Here is an 18,701-nt window from a genome sequence, read left to right on the forward strand (position 1 = left end):
GGGGTGTCTGCCGAGCTCACTCTCACTCTCCCTCTACCCTCCCCTGGGATGCCAGGGCTCATGCACTGGGGAAGCCCCTGCGCTCAGGTGCTGGGTGCCCACGAGGAACCTGTCCCGCACCTGCACGGCCTCTTCTGGGTGAGCTGGGCCACAGCCGCCAGGAACGCAGGGGCCAGTTGGGCTCCTTGTGGGTTTGTGCAGGAGCCAGCTGCACTCACCGCATCTCTGTGTGGGGACTCGGGCCCTGTGACTCAGGCAGAGGGGGGGTGCATGGGGACCTGGCGGCCCAGGTGCTGCCCAGGGCCCAGAGGTCAGCTGGGACCTGCCCTTCCATGCCAGACGCTTGCGCTTGGATTGCCAGCCAGGCCTAGGGACTGCACTGGTGCACAAATTTCATGCACTGGGCCTCTAGTAATTCATAAATCTTTAAAACAAGGGGGCTGGATTTTAATCTTTATGGCCCATTCCAGCTCTAGTACTGTGATTCTGTGTAACCTTTTACAAAGTCCAGTTTCAGAACTTGGCTCTCAAATATGGCAATAGAGAGTTCTAGAAAGATGTTTCACACTGGAAAACTAGATTTGAACTGTTACAAGTTAATAATCTATTCCCCAGAAACAAACAAGTATCCTGGAGCTTTCCCCATTCTTCAATATAGTGATCCCATAAAGAGCAAAGGAATTAAAGCTTTCTGTAATTCCCTGTTCCATACTCCTCCACTAACGTGGCTTATTTGGCATTTCCATTCTCTATTCTTTCTACTTAAATTAACTTGTCTTTAATGCTATTACTTTATTAAACACTATGTGAAAATACCATGCAAGTTTTTTTGATGGATAAGCATGAACCAACCTGAGTTCTTGCTTTCAAAGGGTAAGACCAAGTATCCATCCATTTATCCATTTATTTATTCATCTGCTATGGTCTGTATATTTGTGTCTACCCAATTCATATATAGAAAATGTAACATCCAAGGTGATAGTAAGGAGGTGAGGCCTTTGGAAGGTGATTAGCAGAGCCCTCGTGAATGAGATTAGTACCTTTAAAAAAGAGGCCCCAGGGAGTTAGTTCACCCCTCTGCTATTTGAGATATATGAGAAATCTGCAAACTGGAAGGCAGTCCTACCCAAACATGATCTCAGACTTCCAGCCACCAAAACTGGGAAAAATAAATTCCTACTCTTTTTTTAAAAAAAAATTTCTTTATTGATTAAGGTATTACATATGTGTTTTTATTCCCCAATTACCCCCCACCTCCCATTCATGACCCCACCCCCCTGTTGTCTGTGTCCACCGATCAGGCCCACATGCATGCATACAAGTCCTTTGGTTGATCTCTCCCCCCTACCCCCACCCTCCCCTACCTTCCCTGAGGTTTGACGTTCTGATAGATGTTTTTCTGTCTCTGGATCTATTTTTGTTTATCAGTTTATGTTATTCATTATATTCCACAAATGAGTGAGATCATGTGATATTTATCTTTCTCTGCCTGGCTTATTTCACTTAGCATAATGCTCTCCATCTCCATCCATGTTGTTGCAAATGGTAAGAATTCCTTTTTTACTGCAGCATAGTATTCCATTGTGTAGATGTACCACAGTTTTTTAATCCACTCATCTGCTGATGGGCACTTAGGCTGTTTCCAAATCTTAGCGATGGTGAATTGTGCTGCTATGAACATAGGGGTGCATATATCCTTTCTGATTGGTGTTTCTAGTTTCTTGGGATATATTCCTAGAAGTGGGATCACTGGGTCAAATGGGAGTTCCATTTTTAGTTTTTTGAGGAAACTCCATACTGTTCTCCATAGTGGCTGCACCAGTCTGCATTCCCACCAGCAGTGCATGAGGGTTCCTTTTTTTCCACGTCCTCGCCAGCACTTGTCATTTGTTGATTTGTTGATAATTCTGACAGGTGTGAGGTGTGAGATGGTACCACATTGTTGTTTTGATTTGCATCTCTCTGATGATTAGTGACTTTGAGCAGGTTTTCATATGTCTCTTGGCCTTCCTTCTGTCTTCTTTCGAAAAGTGTCTATTTAGATCAGTTGCCCATTTTTTGATTGGGTTTTTTTATATTCCTTTTGTTAAGCTGCATGAGTTCCCTGTAAATGTTGGAGATTAAACCCTTATCATTGATATCATTGGCAAATATGTTCTCCCATGCAGTGGGCTTTCTTGTTGTTTTATTGATGGTCTCCTTTGCTGTGCAAAAGCTTTTTATTTTGATGTAGTCCCATTTGTTTATTTTCTCTTTAGTTTCCATTGCCTTAGGAGCAGTATCAGTGAAGAAATTGCTCCGCATATGTCAGAGTTTTCTGGCTGTGGATTCTTCTAGTATTTTTATGGTTTCTCATTGTATTTTTAAGTCCTTGATCCATTTTGAGTTAATTTTTGGGTATGGTGTAAGTTGGTGTAGTTTCATTTCTTTGCATGTATCTGTCCCATTTTCCCAACACCATTTGTTGAAGAGACTGTCTTGACTCCATTGTATGTTCATGCCTCCTTTGTCAAATATTAATTGAGCATAGTGGTTTGGGTCGATATCTGGGTTCTCTATTCTATTCCATTGGTCTATATGTCTGTTCTTGTGCCAGTACCAGGCTGTTTTGAGAAGTGGCCTTGTAATACAGCTTGAAATCTGGTATTGAGATCCCACCTACTTTGTTCTTCTTTCTAAGGCAGGGGTGGGCAAACTTTTTGACTCGAGGGCCACAGTGGGTTCTTAAACTGGACCGGAGGGCCGGAACAAAAGCATGGATGGAGTGTTTGTGTGAACTAATGTAAATTCAAAGTAAAGGAGCGGAGGGGAGAGCAAGAGAACCCTCCGCTCTTTCGGCTCTGCGGGCCAGATAGAACAGCCGAATGGGCCGGATCCGGCCCGTGGGCCGTAGTTTGCCCACGGCTGTTCTAAGGACTGCTGTGGCTATTCAGGGTCTTTTTTTTATTCCAGATGAATTTTTGGAGAGTTCTTTGTAGGTCTGTGAAATATGCCATTGGTAATTTAATGGGGAGTGCATTGAATCTATAGATTGCTTTGGGTAGTATGGACATTTTAATGATGTTGATTCTCCCAATCCATGAACATGGTATGTTCTTGCATCTGTTTATGTCTTCCTCTATCTCTTTTTTCAGTGTCCTGTAGTTTTCCACGTATAGGTCTTTTACCTCCTTAGTTAAGTTTATTCCTAGGTATCTTAATTTTTTTGGTGCGATGGAAAATGGGATTGCTTTTTTAGTCTCTCTTTCTGTAAGTTCACGATTGGTGTATAGAAATGCCATAGATTTCTTGGCATTAATTTTGTATCCTGCTACATTGCCGAATTCATTTATTAAGTCTATTAGTTTTTTGATGGAGTCTTTTGGGTTTTTTATGTACAATATCATGTCATCTGCAAATAAGGACAGCTTTACTTCTTCTTTTCCAATTTGGATGCCTTTTATTTCTTCTTCTTGTCTAATGCAATGGCTAATACTTGCAGTACTATGTCGAACAGGAGTGGTGAGAGTGGGCATCCCTGTCTTGTTCCTGTTCTTAGGGGAAATGGTTTTAGTTTTTGCCCATTGAGTATGATGTTAGCTGTGGGTTTATCATATATAGCTTTTATTATGTTGAGGTAAGATCCTTCTATTCCCACCTTGTTGAGAGTTTTTATCAAGAAAGGGTGTTGGATTTTGTCAAATGCTTTTTCTGCATCAATTGATATGACTATGTGATTTTTATCTCTCAATTTGTTTATGTGATGTATCACGTTTATTGATTTGCAAATATTGTACCATTCTTTCATTCATGGGATAAATCCTACTTGGTCATGGTGTATGATCTTTCTGATATACTGCTGGATCCGATTTGCTAGAATTTTGTTGAGGATTTTGGCATCTATGTTCATGAGGGATATTGGCCTGTAATTTCCTTTCATTGTGTTGTCTTTATCTGGTTTTGGTATTAGGTTGATGCTGGCTTCTAGAATGAGCTTGGAAGTGTTCCTTCCCCTTGAATTTTTTGGAATAGTCTGAGGAGGATAGGTTTTAGTTCTTCCTTGAATGTTTGGTAAAACTCCCCTGTGAAGCCATCTGGCCCCGGGCTTTTGTTTGCTGGAAGCTTTTTGATGACTGCTTCAATTTTTCCATATTGGCCTATTGAAATGTTTAGATTCTCCCTGATTGTGTTTTGAAAGGTTGTATTTTTCTAGGAATATGTCCATTTCCTCTAGGTTGTCCAGTTTGTTGGAATAGAGTCGTTCATAGTATTTTTTAACAATCCTTTGTATTTCGGTGGGGTCTGTTGTTATTTCTCCTCTTTCATTTCTGATTTTGTTTATTTGGGTCCTCTCTCTTTGCTTCTTGGTGAGCCTGGCTAGAGGTTCATCAATCTTGTTTATCCTTTCAAAGAACCAGCTCTTGGTTTTGTTGATCTTTTGTATTGTTTTTTTGGTCTCAATGTCATTTATCTCCGCCCTGATCTTTATTATTTCCTTCCTTCTGCTTACACTGAGCTTTTCTTGTTGCTCTCTTTCTAACTCTTTGAGTTGTAGGGTTAGGTAATTTATTACTATTGTTTGTTTTTTGCAGTAGGCTTGTAGAGCTATGAACTTCCCTCTCAAGATTGTGAGGGAAGTCTTTTTGCTGTGTCTCATAGATTTTGGATTGTTGTGTTTTCATTGTCATTTGTTGCCATGATGTTTTTTATTTCTTCCTTGATCTCTCTGGTAACCCAGTCATTGTTTAATAGCATGCTGTTTAGTCTCCATGTGTTTGATTTTTTTTGGATTGTTTTTATTGTAGTTGATTTCCAGTTTTATGCCACTGTGATCTGAGAAGATGCTTGATATGATTTCTATCTTCTTGAATTTGAAGAGACTTTGCCTAGGACCCAACATATGGTCTATCTTTGAAAATGATCCATGTGCACTTGAGAAGAATGTATATTCTGTGGTTTGGGGTGAAATGTTCTGAAGATGTCAATTAATTCCATCTGGTCTAGTGAGTCATTTAGGATTGATGTTTCTTTGCTCATTTTTTGTTTGGAGGATTTGTCCAATGGTGATAGTGGGGTATTAAAGTCTCCTACTATGATTGTATTGCTGTCAATCTCTCCTTTGATATTGTCCAGGAATTTTTTTATGTATTTGGGTGCTCTGGTATTGGGTGCATATATGTTTACCAGAGTTATTTCTTCTTGTTGGATTGTTCCCTTTAGTATTCTGAAGTGGCCTTCCTTGTCTCTTGTTATGTCCTTCACTTTGAGATCTAATTTGTCAGATATAAGTATTGCTACCCCAGCTTTTTTTTTCACTTCCATTCAACTGAAAAAACTTTTTCCATCCCTTCACCCTCAGTATGTGTGCCTCTTTTTTTCTGAGGTGGCTTTCTTGTAGACAGCAGATATATGGGTCATGTTTTCTTATCCAGTCCGTTACCCTATGTCTTTTTATTGGGGCATTTAATCCATTTACATTTAAAGTTATTATTAGTAGGTACTTATTTGTTGCCATTTTTATTCTTTACCCCTGTGTTCCTTCTTCGCTTCCTATTTCTTTCTTTTTTTTACAGCAGACCCTTTAGCATTTCTTGCATTGCTGGTTTGATGCTAATAAATTCCCTCAGTCCTTTTTTGTCTGTGAAGCTCCTGATTTCACCTTCAATTTTGATTGATAGCCTTGCTGGGTACAGTATTCTTGGATTCAGACCCTTCCTTTGCATGACTTTGTATATTTCATTCCATTCCCTTCTGGCCTGATGAGTTTCTGTTGAGAAATCAGTCGCTAGTCTGATGGGGGTTCCTTTGTATGTAACTTTCTGTCTCTCTCTGGCCGCTTTTAAGATTCTTACTTTGTCGTTGGTGTTTGCCAATTTAATTATAATGTGCCTTGGCGTCGGTCTTTTGGGGTTCATTTTGCTTGGGACTCTGTGAGCTTCTTGGATTTGTGTGGGTTTTTTCTTCCCTATATCAGGGAAATTTTCTGTCATTATTTCTTCAAAGAGGTTTTCTATTCCTTGCTCAGCTTCCTTTCCTTCTGGAACCCCTATTATGCAGATGTTGTTTTGTTTTGTGTTGTCCCAAAGTTCCCTTAGGCTCTCCTCCTGCCTTTTAATTTTTTTTTCTAGAAGTTGCTCTACTTGGGTATTTTTTCCCATCTTGTCTTCCAGCTCACTGATGCGGTCCTCTGCTTCTTCTAGTCTACTCTTGATGCTTTCTATTGAGTTCTTTACAGCAGTGATGTCATTTTTCATTTCTTCTTGGTTGTTCTTCATTTCCTCTTGGTTCTTGCTCATATTGTCGAATTTGTCTTCCATTCTTTTCAGCCACCTTATTAACATTTCTCTGAATTCTTTCTCTGGCAGGTTGCTTGCCTCCATTTTGTTTACTTCCTTTTCTGGTGATGCCTGCTTTTCTTTCATATGTGGGCTGTTTCTTTGTCTCCCCATGGTCTCTCTTCTCCGGGTGTCTGATTATGTAGTTCTCTCTCTCCTGTGTTGATTTAAAGGCACAAAATACAACACAACCAGGTACAACACACAAGGCACTGAACAGAAATGTATTCACAATATTAATAACCCCAAATAAAGGTGACCACCAGAGAAAGGCAAATTAGGGGATAGGAGATAAAGAAGAAGAGAAAAAAAAAAGAAAGAAAGAAAGGAGTGCCAACATGAAATTGGGAAAAGGAAAAAAAAAAAGTAAGAGAGAAAAGAAAGAGAATAGAAATAAAAGGGGAAAAAACTATATATATGGGGAGAAAACTGCAATAGAACAGCCACTAATCCCAGCAAATGTCAGCAACAAGTACCTGGAGATGAATACAAACTACACACAACAACTAATATCAAGTGAGGCAAGGGAAAACAGAAGCAAAAAACAAACAAAAACAAAGCAAACAAAAAAACAAAACAATAAAGAGAATAAGCAAAACAATCTCACAAACAATCATAAAAATCGATATAATCAACATTCAAGCAAACAACAACAAAAGGACAGAGAGAAAAACAATTTTTTGGATAGTAAAGGCAGGGAAGAGAGATGTGTGTTTGAACTCAGAGCAGGGGATTGGAAATTAGATATATAACTAGGGTGAAATTTTAACAGGGGGTAAAAAGAAAGGATAGGGAGAATCTAAAGCAGGAGAAGGGTAAGAGAAACAGGACAACAAAAGGGGAAAAGTTAGGAAGAGAGTGATGGCATAAAGGTAGAGTTGAGATAGAGTAGAATGATGCTAAAGGAAAGATGAAAATAGAATGTAGAACACTAATCTCAAAGTCAAATAAAGAGAAAATAAAATGACACTTTTTTTAAAAAAGAGGTAAAATAGTAGTAGTAATAATACTGATTGAAAATAAAAATGTAATAATTAAAAAGGTAAAAATCAAGTGAGGAAAAAAGAAAATAAATCAGTTAAGTAAAAGATGAAAATAAATAAATAAATAAATAAATAAATAAATAAATAAATGAAATAAAAATAAAATGTGCAGTAGTGAAGGTCATTCACTTCCTCTATTGTTCTGTTTGGCACGCCTCTTTCCCTGTCAGGACAGTATTGCAGTTCCCTGTGTTCCACTGCTCCTCAGTGTTGTAAGCCAGTCCTGATTTTTAAGCAGGCAGTGTGTCTTACTCTCTTGTATTCCTTTATTTGTGATTATACAAGAGTCAATTTGTGATTCAGCCCCTGGGTGGCAGTGTTTCTGGATTGACCTCCGGATCTATAGGTCCTCTCTAGCCTGTGCTTAGATCCTGCTTTCCCTGTGGCACTCAATACCAGTTTGTGGGAGTGGGCTGCTCCAGAGCTGGTTCTCCAAAGGTCACTCCACACTCCGATCCCCAGGTTCCAGAAAAACAACTTTCCCCTGAAGTCTCCTAGGGTATCCCAAACTGGGTGATTCCATGCACTGGGCTCAGCAAACAGAAGCAAGGATTTAAAGAGGAGAAAGTGCAAGTGTGCGAACTCCGGGGCTGTGTGAAAATCTGTGCAGTCCTTCATTCCCCACAATGTGTCCAAGCAGCTGGCACACTTTTAAAATTTTTAGGATGTCCTTTTGCATCAGATCAAAATGAGTTGCTTTTTAGAGATCCTCTCTGTTAGCAGCTCTGAGAACCCCTTCCACATTCACAGATCATGCCAGCCCCAACAGCCACAGATTTTTCTAGGTGCAGACTTCCCCTGGTCCTCCAGCTCCTGCAGTGTGTGCGTTTCTCTCTCCTGCCAGGAGCAGAGGCCTCACCTTATCCCAGGAAAAATCTGACCTTTCCGTGGTGGAGTGTTGAGCTCCTCTGAATCCGTGTGTTTGTGCCAATTGGGGACCAGTGCTCTGGGGTTTGCAGCTGTTTGGTGGGTGCCGTAGCTGTAGACTTTCAGGATTCCGATAACATCCACTTTCCCCATTGCCGGGGAAACCCAAGCCTCCCTCCTGCTCTCTGTGGCTGTAGCCATCTTGGTTGGGTTTATTTGCATATTTGCTCCTGATTGGCTGGTGGGCGTGGCTTGTGGGTATAGCAGAGTGATGGTCAATTTGCATATTACTCTTTTATTAGATAGGACTGTGTACCAGGTACTAATCTGAGTACAAGATACATAGTAGTGAGCAAGACAGATAAGAACTTGTATTCCATTTTGGGGAGACAATAAACATGTCAAAATCAATATAGTTCAGAGAGTGATACAGGCTAGAGGAAAATAAACACAGAGTGGTATGATGTGATGGAAGAGTAGAGTTGATCAATTAAATCTTTTCTGAGGAGGTAAGACTTAAAGGATGAGAAGTTAGCCATGGGAAGATTTGTATTAAGTCTTTCAGAAATTGGGTTTATACTTTTATCTTCTCTCTCCCCTTTACATTTCCCATGCCATTCCAAGTTGATTCTGGTGCAAATAAGCTTGTTGCAAAAATGACCATCACAATACTCTACAGTTCTGCCTATTAGGGGGAGATGCCTTTTCCTCTACCTCTTTAATGCTGCTGGCCTTGTGACCTGCTTTGGCTAAATGAATGTGGCAGAAGTGATTTGTGAGTTCTGACCATATGCCTCAACAGACTTTCTGCTCTGTGTTCTTAGAACCTTAGAACGAAAGCAATTTGCTATGTGAAAGCTTGAGCCAACTGGCTGGAGAATGAGAGCATATGGAGAGATCCAGTCATCCTGTCACAGATGAGTCCATCATAAGCCAACCAGCTCTGGCCAATAATACTCTAGCTAACTATAGATGCATGAACAACCCCAGCCAACTTTAGTTGAGTCTGGCCAAGACCAGAATTACTCTGCTGAGCTCAATCAAAACTACTGACCTGCCAAAATCATGAATTAAATAAGTGGTTATTGTTTTAAGCTTCCTAAGTTTGTGAGTGTTTCCTGATGCAGCCTAAACTAATTTTAAGCCAATCAATGTTGAGCACCAAGACCTTGACTGGAGTCTCTCATGGAAATTCCAGTTTATTAGGCTGAGGAAAGCAGCAAGGACCAGCCTGTGCATGTGCCAGAATGTGCCTGAACCATGGGTGGTGGTTGTGGAATTAAACCAGCTTTTCCCCCCCTAATCCTCACCCAAGAATATGTTGTGTGGCTTTTTAAAAATTGATTTTAGAGAGAGAGAAAGGGGGGGGGGTGAAGGAAGGGAGGGAGGGAGAGAGAGACCTCAACTGAGAGAGAAAGGGAGAGAGAGAGGGCGCTCATTTGGCTGCCTCCCATATGTGCCCCTACCAGGGATTGAACCTGCAACCTGGGTATATGCCCTGACCAGGAATCAAACCCATGACCCATTCAGCACTCCAGATGATGCTCCAACCAACTGAGCCACACCAGCCAGGGCTAAACCAGCTATTTTGAGATGTATGGATGGGAAGCATGGGGCCTAACCCATCATCAGAAAGTTAGATCTGAAGCAATCTGAGAGATTATGTCGTTCCTTGTTTTTGCTTTATAAGAGAAGAAACTAGATTTTAGAATCCCTATCCCCCCCTCCCCCGGTCAAAAGGAAATAAGGTTTAATGGAAAGAGCACAGGTTTTAAATGCTGAAGCCCTATGTTCAAATTTTGCTTCATAATAACCTTACTACCTAGTTGTGAGGCTTGAAGCAATTTACTTCATTTTCCAGCCTCAGTTCCACATCTGTATAATAGAGATGTAAAACCCCTGTGACCGAGCTCATGGGAGGGCTATATGGAGCTCCTGAGTGATGGCAACTGCTTGGCTGTTGCCACTACAGAAGCAAATCCTTCAATGCCAGCCTTGGATAGCACTTCATCCTCACCTGGAGGCAGCTACCTCCCATCTGGTGTTCACAAAACTAGGTGGCTGGAATTGACCAGAAGTACCTAGCTTCGTGGGGTTTTATGCACTCTACAAAGATTGGTGGATTTTCTCTGTAGCTGAAAACTTTAATGCCTTAATGATCAAGCTTCATGCTTGCGGAAAATGGAGAATTCTTCTTAGTTATGCATCCCATGGTTGCATGAGAAATTCATTGCAGGCTGAAATCTGACATTGGAATAATTTTGTGAATCCAGAAATTCCCATCTAAAGAGCTAAAACCTTGGCTAATGATTAATATAATTTAATCTGAAGACCTTCAATTGAACTGTCGTTGGCACACATATGCTTATTTCCATTACTACCTATTTTTATCACATTTTATGAACTTTGAATTTATATAATATATCTCATATAAAAACTATCTTACCAATGACATACTCATATCATAACAATATGAAATGAGATGGGAGGTAAGAGCAGATTACTCTTTAAAGTAACTGCCTTAGAAAGTAATTTCTATTGCTTAGCTTTTGGGACCATGTTAAAATAGGGTATGTGCTCCTTTGAGCACGTGGCTCCTATAAAATAACAAGGGCTGAAAAACCATCTTTTAAAAAGAATCCTAGTTACTTCCCCAGGCCTATGGGGATCTGGGGCCTTGAAGTCATAGTCAGGATCTAGACAAGACCTCATCCCAGGGCTCTGGTATCTAATTGAGGAGGATCCTGTATAGGATTTGCTCTTTCTTCACTAAATATGAATTGTTAATTAATCTTCTAACCTCACGGGATAAGTAAGGTTAAGCAAGATGATTGAAAGAAGCTTTGAAAATTCATAAATATGATGAATAATTTTTCTAATTGCTGTACATTGAAAGCTGTCTGTCCTCTGATCTAGCTAAATGGGGCTGAGGCTGGTCCTCAGACTCCTTGGTAGGAGACTTCCAGGTGGATTTGGGGAATGGGCAAGTCCAAGGCCAGCAGGTGGGGTATCCTCCTCACCTTACCCCAGTCCAAAAGTCTGTTTGGATAGAAAGAGGTTAGGTTCAGAGCATGGGAACTCCCCTGCCCCAACTGTTCCTTCAGAAGCCTCTACCCCTTTGTACTTGGAGGCAGATAGGAAGGATGCTCCCTCTGGTGAACTTTGTTGTTCTTCAAAAGCTGGAAAACTGATCTGACCAAGGAAGCAGCAGCAGGCTTTCCCCAGCAACTCTTCCACACCCGCTCCCGTTTCACTGGCTCCCTCACTACTATGCTCCCCTCCCCACATGATGGAATCTTGAGATTGACTTACGTAGTAATCCTGATCTAGACCTTTCCTCCCAATTAGATGTAATTGTCCAAGAGAAACCTAGGAAATATGATTTTTGAAAATTATTTTAGCAGTTGTATTAATTTAAATAAAGAAAAGAAAAATTTTACTTGGTGATTTTACTATAGTGTGTTGATCCACTTTGACGCAGTTGGCATGTCTTAAAAAAAAGCAGGAAAACATTCCAGACTATATCTTTCATTGGGTAATTGGTTGATGCTGAGCATATGGCTTCTTTAATGAGTGGCCTGCTAGTGTATAGCAACACGTGGGCACATAAACCTAGAGGCCTTAACTCTTGGCTATGAAAGGCCCACAAACACCATCCCATTCTCACTCCCATAGAACATTTCTGGATCCTAGTAAGAAGGAGTTCATTAATATTAAAACCAACATTGGATGGTGCTTTTTTCTATAATTAAAATCTATGTTTTTTAAAAATGATTTTTTAGGAGTAAATGTAAAAAAAAATTGCCATTACTATGGCAACTGGCTCTTCTATAGGCCAGAGGAACTGCAAGTAGCAGGGGACAAAAAAAGAGTAGGACAAAGGGGAGAGGGTATCTCTTCCCTTTCTCATTTAGGATGGGGCATTGTTAACCCCTCTAAGACTCAGAGCAAATCAAGCCCCTTGTAATTTAAATGTTCTTAAAATTCAAGTTTGTCTGTATACTTTACTTGTATCTGAACATCTCCTCTTTCAGCCAAAAATTTATAGTATTGATATATGTCCCAATCCAGAATCTCACTGTTAGAACTCAGATTTTCAGGTCTCTCAGTTAGTCTCACTTTTTCCACTGGAATACCTTCACTTTTTTCCAGTTTGTCAGCAACTGTGAGTAGAAACAAGCCAGAGAATAGCCAAAATACACAGGTTTGCAAAAGGTAACAGTCAACTTAGAGAAAACACTGTTAGGTCTATTCTCTTTAAGTTGTGCAGAGATCTGATCTATTAACAAAGGAAATATCCTTAGGTGATACAAATTTGCTTGATTTATTTGGTTCTGAGAAAAGTGCAAGCAAGCTTTGCAACCCATACAAATCTTGTATCAACATATATCAAACCCTACTCAGGATCTTGGCCAAGTAGGTATAAGAAAAAAAGACAGCTGTCCAGCTGATGTGGCTCAATTGGTTGAGTGTAGTCCCATGCAACAGGAGGTCACTGGTTTGATTCCAGGTTAGGGCACATGCCTGGGTTGTGAGCTCGATCCCCAATAGAGGGCATTCAGGAGGCAGCCGATTGATGATGTTTTTCTCTCTCCCTCTCTCTTCCTCTCTCTGAAGTCAATAAAAAAAATATTAAAAACAACAACAAAAATCTGTCACACCTTAAAAAAAGAGAGTTATTGTATGACTAATAACACAACCACTCTGGTAGATAGAGTGAAACTTAAAAAAAAAGAAAAGTAGAGAAAAAAGGACAGCTTTTTTGGATTTTAGAAACAAGCAACTGACCCTTTCTACCACTATCTTTTTCAGAGACTGAAACTACAATATAAGAGCAATAACTGTTCCTTACTTCCTATGGGTAATCTGAAAATAAATATAAAGATAACTATGCTTAATAAATACAACAAAGCATGCAGTTTGAACTATACATATATTGATTCTAGTTTCATTAAACATATGAAATGATCTTGTTTTATATAGCATCTTAAATTCAAAATTAGTTATTTTCCTTTTTTTCTTAGATCCCAATAATGCCAAAAATGTGTATTTAAATGTTATTGTGATTATAGAAATTAGCCAAATGGACTTTACCTTATTCACTTCTTGGCAGACTTTTATTTAAAATTCTATTATGTAGTCTGATTCAGTGATGTTGCATGATGAAATGTGACATACAGCTTTGAAAATTATTCTAGGAACGTATATTAATCTCATGCTCTATTTTTTTATAGATAAAGGGTAGGGTGATAAAATAATGATTACTTGAATTGTTCTCAAGTGCAGTAATAGAGATCTCCAATGTGTGTACCTTATATCCATTTATCCTGGAATTTTAAACAAGTCATGCCATATTATAAATGTTAATATTTATTGATGCTACATTCAAATTCTCAATAGAAGGAAAGAACATCACAAAACAAGTAAAACAGAATTGTTTGGGGTCATGTACTAACAAAAATAAAAGATGAGCACAATAATTTAAAACTTGAGAAGTAACTATTAAGAAATCAGAAAACTACATTGCATTGAAAGAATTGTATTATAACAGATATTAAAAGCATAGTCTTTTAATACTTTCATAAATATGTCAATTGGCATTGATTTATTTTTTTAAATGCTTGGCAAGTCTGTTTATCTTAAAATAAACTATGTGGATTACTCACTATAATCTGCCACTTTCTTGTAATGATATAGGGCAACTTCACAATTCTGTAGAACATTGATTCCTGACAAATATCTGTATCCCTAAAACACAGGCATATATATTCTTAGTATTCTGACAATGCTGTATTTACAACATAACTATCTGGGTCCAAGAATATTTAATTTACAAACCAATATCATCTGGGACACCATGCTTCCTCCAGCACTTCCAAAGGTGTAATATATCAGTGCCTAGTTAAAAATAAATGAATATATATAATCTGAATTTGAAACTCAAAAACTAATCATTGCTTTTCTTATTCTTAGCACAGAAATGAACCCAAAATATATTCCATATTTCATTCTCTTCATTTGTAAAGACAGTTGGCATTATTTTTTGAGGAAGGGAGGGAGTCTTAGTGATCTCTGCAGTCTGTGAAAAGGGCATTGTATATGAGATTGTATTTACTCATCACAAATCCCTATGAAATACATATAATCTATCTTTAATGAAGAAACTGAAATACAGAACATTAAAAAAGTTATGGTATTTTAACCCTAAACTTCTCTGACTATTGAGCTGGTGCTTTTAATCACTGTACTAGAGTGAGCCCCTTTATCTAAAGCAGGGGTGGGGAACCCTTTTCTGCCAAGGGCCATTGGGATGTTTATAACATCATTTGCATGCCATACAAAAGTATCAACTAAAAATTAGCCTGCTATATTTGATCAAGCCTTTAATTAACTCACCCCTAATGCATTGGCAGGGCCAGCTCAAATGATTTTGTCAGCCTTATACAGCCTGCGTGCAGGATGTTCCCACCCCTTACTAAAGCATAGACTCTAGTCAATGTTAATGTCCCTTTAAAAAAAAATCAGTTTTGTTTCAGAAAAAAATAGAATGGTCTTACCTTGGCTTGATTATATTCCATTCCTATTCCATAAGAAGACAAAAACCCCAATGCCTAAAGCTCAAAAGAAAAAGTCAGTAAATACATTTATTTCACAATTATTCTTATCTATATTGGTAAGGGGTATTTTAAGTATTTGTTTCATAATAATTAGTATTGTTAACTTATTTCTTATACCATAACAAAGTGCATATATATATATATATATATATATATATATATATATATCTCCAATAAACACATAAAAAGATACTGAACATCACTAACCATTAGGGAAATACAAATAAAAATATAATCAGATATCATCATATCCATTAGAATGGCTACTATCAAAACAAACAACAAGCAAAACTAGGAAACAGGAAATGTTAACAAGGATATGGAGAGATAAGAACCCTTGTACACCATTGGTGGGAATGTAAAAGTGCAGCCACTGGGGAAAACAACATGATGATTCTTCAAAAGTTAAGCAGAATTACAATATGATCCTGCAATTCCACTTTTGGGTATATATCCAAAAGAACTGAAAACAGGATCTCAAAGAAATATTTGTATACCTGTGTTTATAGCAGTATTATTCACAATAGCTAAAGTTGTAAGCAACCCAGATGTCCATAATCAGAGGATGAATGGATAAACAAAATGTGGTTTGCAATTATGTTGATTACTGTAGCTTAAAGTATGGCTTGATACTTCATGGAGCAAGTCTCCCCTCATTATTATACTCCCAATTCGTTTACTATTCTTAAACATTGTGGATACATTTTAGTGTATGTATTCCAAGTGTCACCAAACTTTCATAACATAAATATATCTTTTTAATTTTTTATACATTTTGGAGATTTCCTCCTGCCAATACTTACAGGTAGACATGCCATAACTTCATAACATAGCCATTTCTCTACTGTTAGCCATGTAGGGCATTTGAAATTTTCAGCTCTTACTAAAAACATTGCAATTCTTGTACATGCACAGGTATATATATACATATATTTTTAAATATATTTTTTAATTGATTTCAGAGAGGAAGGGACAGGGAGAGAGAGAGAAAGAAACATCAATGATGAGAGAGAATTAATGATCGGCTGCCTCCTGCAGAACCCACACTGGGGATTGAGCCCATAACCTGGATATCTGCTCTGACCGGGAATTGAACTGTGACATCCTGGTTGGTTCATAGTTGACACTCAACCACTGAGCCACACTGGCCGGGCCAGGGATATATTTGTTAGGACAAATAACTGGAAATGGAATTGCTGAGTCAAAGTGCTTCTGTAGTGAAAATGTTAATAGGTACTGCCAAATTGCCTACCGAAGTGTTATACAAATTTACACTCTTACCAAAAGTATGTGAATTACCCATTCCCTCATAATCTCACCAACACTGGATATCACTGATCTTCAATTTTTCAGTTTTACCAATCTAATGTATATAAAAAAAAACTTATTTAAATTAGGGTTTCCTGAATTTCTGGTGAGATTATCTTTTCTTACTTACTAGCCATTTAATTTCTTTTGTCATTTGCATGTTTATAACATTTGACCGTTACTACTAGGTTTATGTATCTCTTCTTATTGTTGTGTAAGAACTTCATATAAACTATATGTATTAGTCATTTGTTTGTTATATATTTTGGTGAATATTACCTCTTAGTTTACTGCTTGCCTTTCAATAATGATTATACCACTAATGGTTAGTGATGTGCAGTATCTTTTTATGTGCTTATTGGATAAATATATATGTATATATATACATATATATATCTTACCTAATAAAAGCAAAACATGCAAATTATCTATCACTCCGCTATGCCCACAGCCAATCAGAGTGAGTACGCAAATTAACCCACCAAAGATGGAGGTTAATTTGCATATGCAGGCGCAGAGCTGTGTGAAGCCTGCTATGAGGGGAAGGTGGGTGGTGGAGGGAGCTACTGGAGTGGTGCTCCAAACAGAAGCAAGGACATGCTGGCTCTGGGCAGCCCCAGCCTGGGAGTGGGGACATGCCGGCTGCCAGGCCACAGGCGGCGGGGGAGCGGGGCGTGCTGGCTCCTGGGCGGCCAGGGAGTGGGGACTTGCCAGCTCCCGGGTGGCTGGGAGTGAAGCCAGGGGCCTATTCTTGCATGAATATTGTGCAATGGGCCTCTAGTATGTATATATATATATATATATATATATATATATATATATATATGCGCACTTGGTTATGGTATAAGAAATAAGTTAACAATACTAATTATACAGAAGTTTTAAAGTTTTAAAAATAAGATTTCTCAAGTTTTTCTTACAGAACAAAACAAATATCAATAATAAATCCTCAGAGTGACTTTTCTGGAATCTACACATGCCATTTGTTCTGTATTTTACATCAACAAAATTGAATATAACATGTCTTCATGTTACCTTCTCAGATTATGTATTACTAACCCACTGTTGTGTATTGGGATGAAAATAATGCTTACTTGCATATTAGGTGCTAAGATCAGCATTTCATCTTGATTAGTCATTGGAGGGAGACAATGGAGTGAAAAGTGGACAAAAATGCTTTTTAAAAAATGAAATTAAAGGACGCAAATCTAAAGCAGTGATAACATTAAATGTTAGTGAGGATGTGGAACAACAGGAACTCTCATTCATTATTGGTAAGAATGTAAAATGGTATAGTCACTTTGGAAGACAGTTTGGAGGTTTCTTACAAACCTAAACATAAACAAAAATAAAACTAAACATACTCTTACCATATGATCCATTAATCACACTCCTTGGAATTTACCCAAATGAGATAAAAACTTACGTTTACACAAAAACTTGCACATGGATGTTCATGGCAGCTTTATTCACAATTGTCAAAACTTGGAATCTATCAAGATATCCTTCAGTAGCTGAATAAGTAAGTAAACTGATATATCTCGACAATGGAATATTATTCATTGTTAACAAGAAATGAGCTATTGAGCCATGAAAAGACATGGAGGAAACATAAATGAATATTACTAAGTGAAAGAAGACAATCTGAAAAGGCTACATTCTCCATGATTCCAACTATATGACATTCTGGAAAAGGCAAACTGCAGACAGTAGGAATACCAGTGGTTTGCAGGAGGTGGGAAGGGAGGAATGAACAGGTGAAGTACAGAGGATTTTGAAGGGTAGTGAATACACTATATCATAAACATGGACAAAAAACAAATTATATACTTGTCCAAACCCATAAAATGCACTACATCAAGAGTAAACTCTTAAAAATAAAATTAAATAAATTCCTCTTACTGAAAAAAAAAAAACACACACAAAAAAACAAAAAAACAAAACAAAAACAAAAACAAAAAACCTGTGGCAGGGGTTGCTGGTTGTACCTTAGGATTTCCCCTCCTTCTAGAGTAAAAGAACTCTTGATTTACAGCTGAGGATGTGGCAACCAACACACTAAGGTTGAACCATAAGAATTTGATGGCGTTGTAGGTCAAATAAATAGCAATGTCATGATTTAACTTAATATGTTCCTTAGCCTCCTTAGTTAGCAGTCAGATGTGCCCATGTGGTTATTACCAATAGACACAGTGACACTGATGTAAACAACTTCTACGTCATGTTTGTAAAGGTGTGCCTTCCCTTTCCCCTCTTCCTCTTCCTATTAGCTAGAATGCTGACACGATGGTGAGCCAACTTGGACAGTGCAAAAATTAGCATATCCTAAAGATGGCAAAGTTACAAATAAGGAGTCTGAGTTCCTGATGACTTTACTACTGAGCAGAGCCACCTTCTCCACTCAAATTGCACTGTAGGGAAAATACAATTCTGTTTTGTGTAAGTCATTTTATTTAGGGTCTCAGACATGCTCAACTAAACCTATGTCCTAACTCTGTAGTTATCAAAGTATAGTTTGTAATGACTTGGAACATCAAGTCCTTTCATCAGGT

General features: G+C 38.3%; 1 protein-coding gene across 3 annotated transcripts in view; it reads right to left on the reverse strand.

The window, feature by feature from the left end:
* Nucleotides 1-18,701, reverse strand: part of SEL1L2 (SEL1L2 adaptor subunit of SYVN1 ubiquitin ligase) — a gene marked incomplete at both ends in the record, with an annotated part of 122,013 nt that overhangs the window by 46,348 nt on the left and 56,964 nt on the right. For 2 of the 3 annotated variants that reach the window (XM_080684224.1, XM_080684223.1), the window contains 5 exons: nt 11,537-11,593; nt 12,233-12,387; nt 13,891-13,972; nt 14,063-14,122; nt 14,782-14,835. In XM_080684224.1, the coding sequence (XP_080540350.1) occupies nt 11,537-11,593; nt 12,233-12,387; nt 13,891-13,972; nt 14,063-14,122; nt 14,782-14,835 (408 nt within the window). The remainder of the gene's footprint in view (nt 1-11,536; nt 11,594-12,232; nt 12,388-13,890; nt 13,973-14,062; nt 14,123-14,781; nt 14,836-18,701) is intronic. The other variant, XM_080684225.1, reaches the window with a different exon arrangement.

This window comes from Plecotus auritus (assembly GCF_963455305.1).
Source record: "Plecotus auritus genome assembly, chromosome: 8".
Classification (NCBI taxonomy): domain Eukaryota; kingdom Metazoa; phylum Chordata; class Mammalia; order Chiroptera; family Vespertilionidae; genus Plecotus; species Plecotus auritus.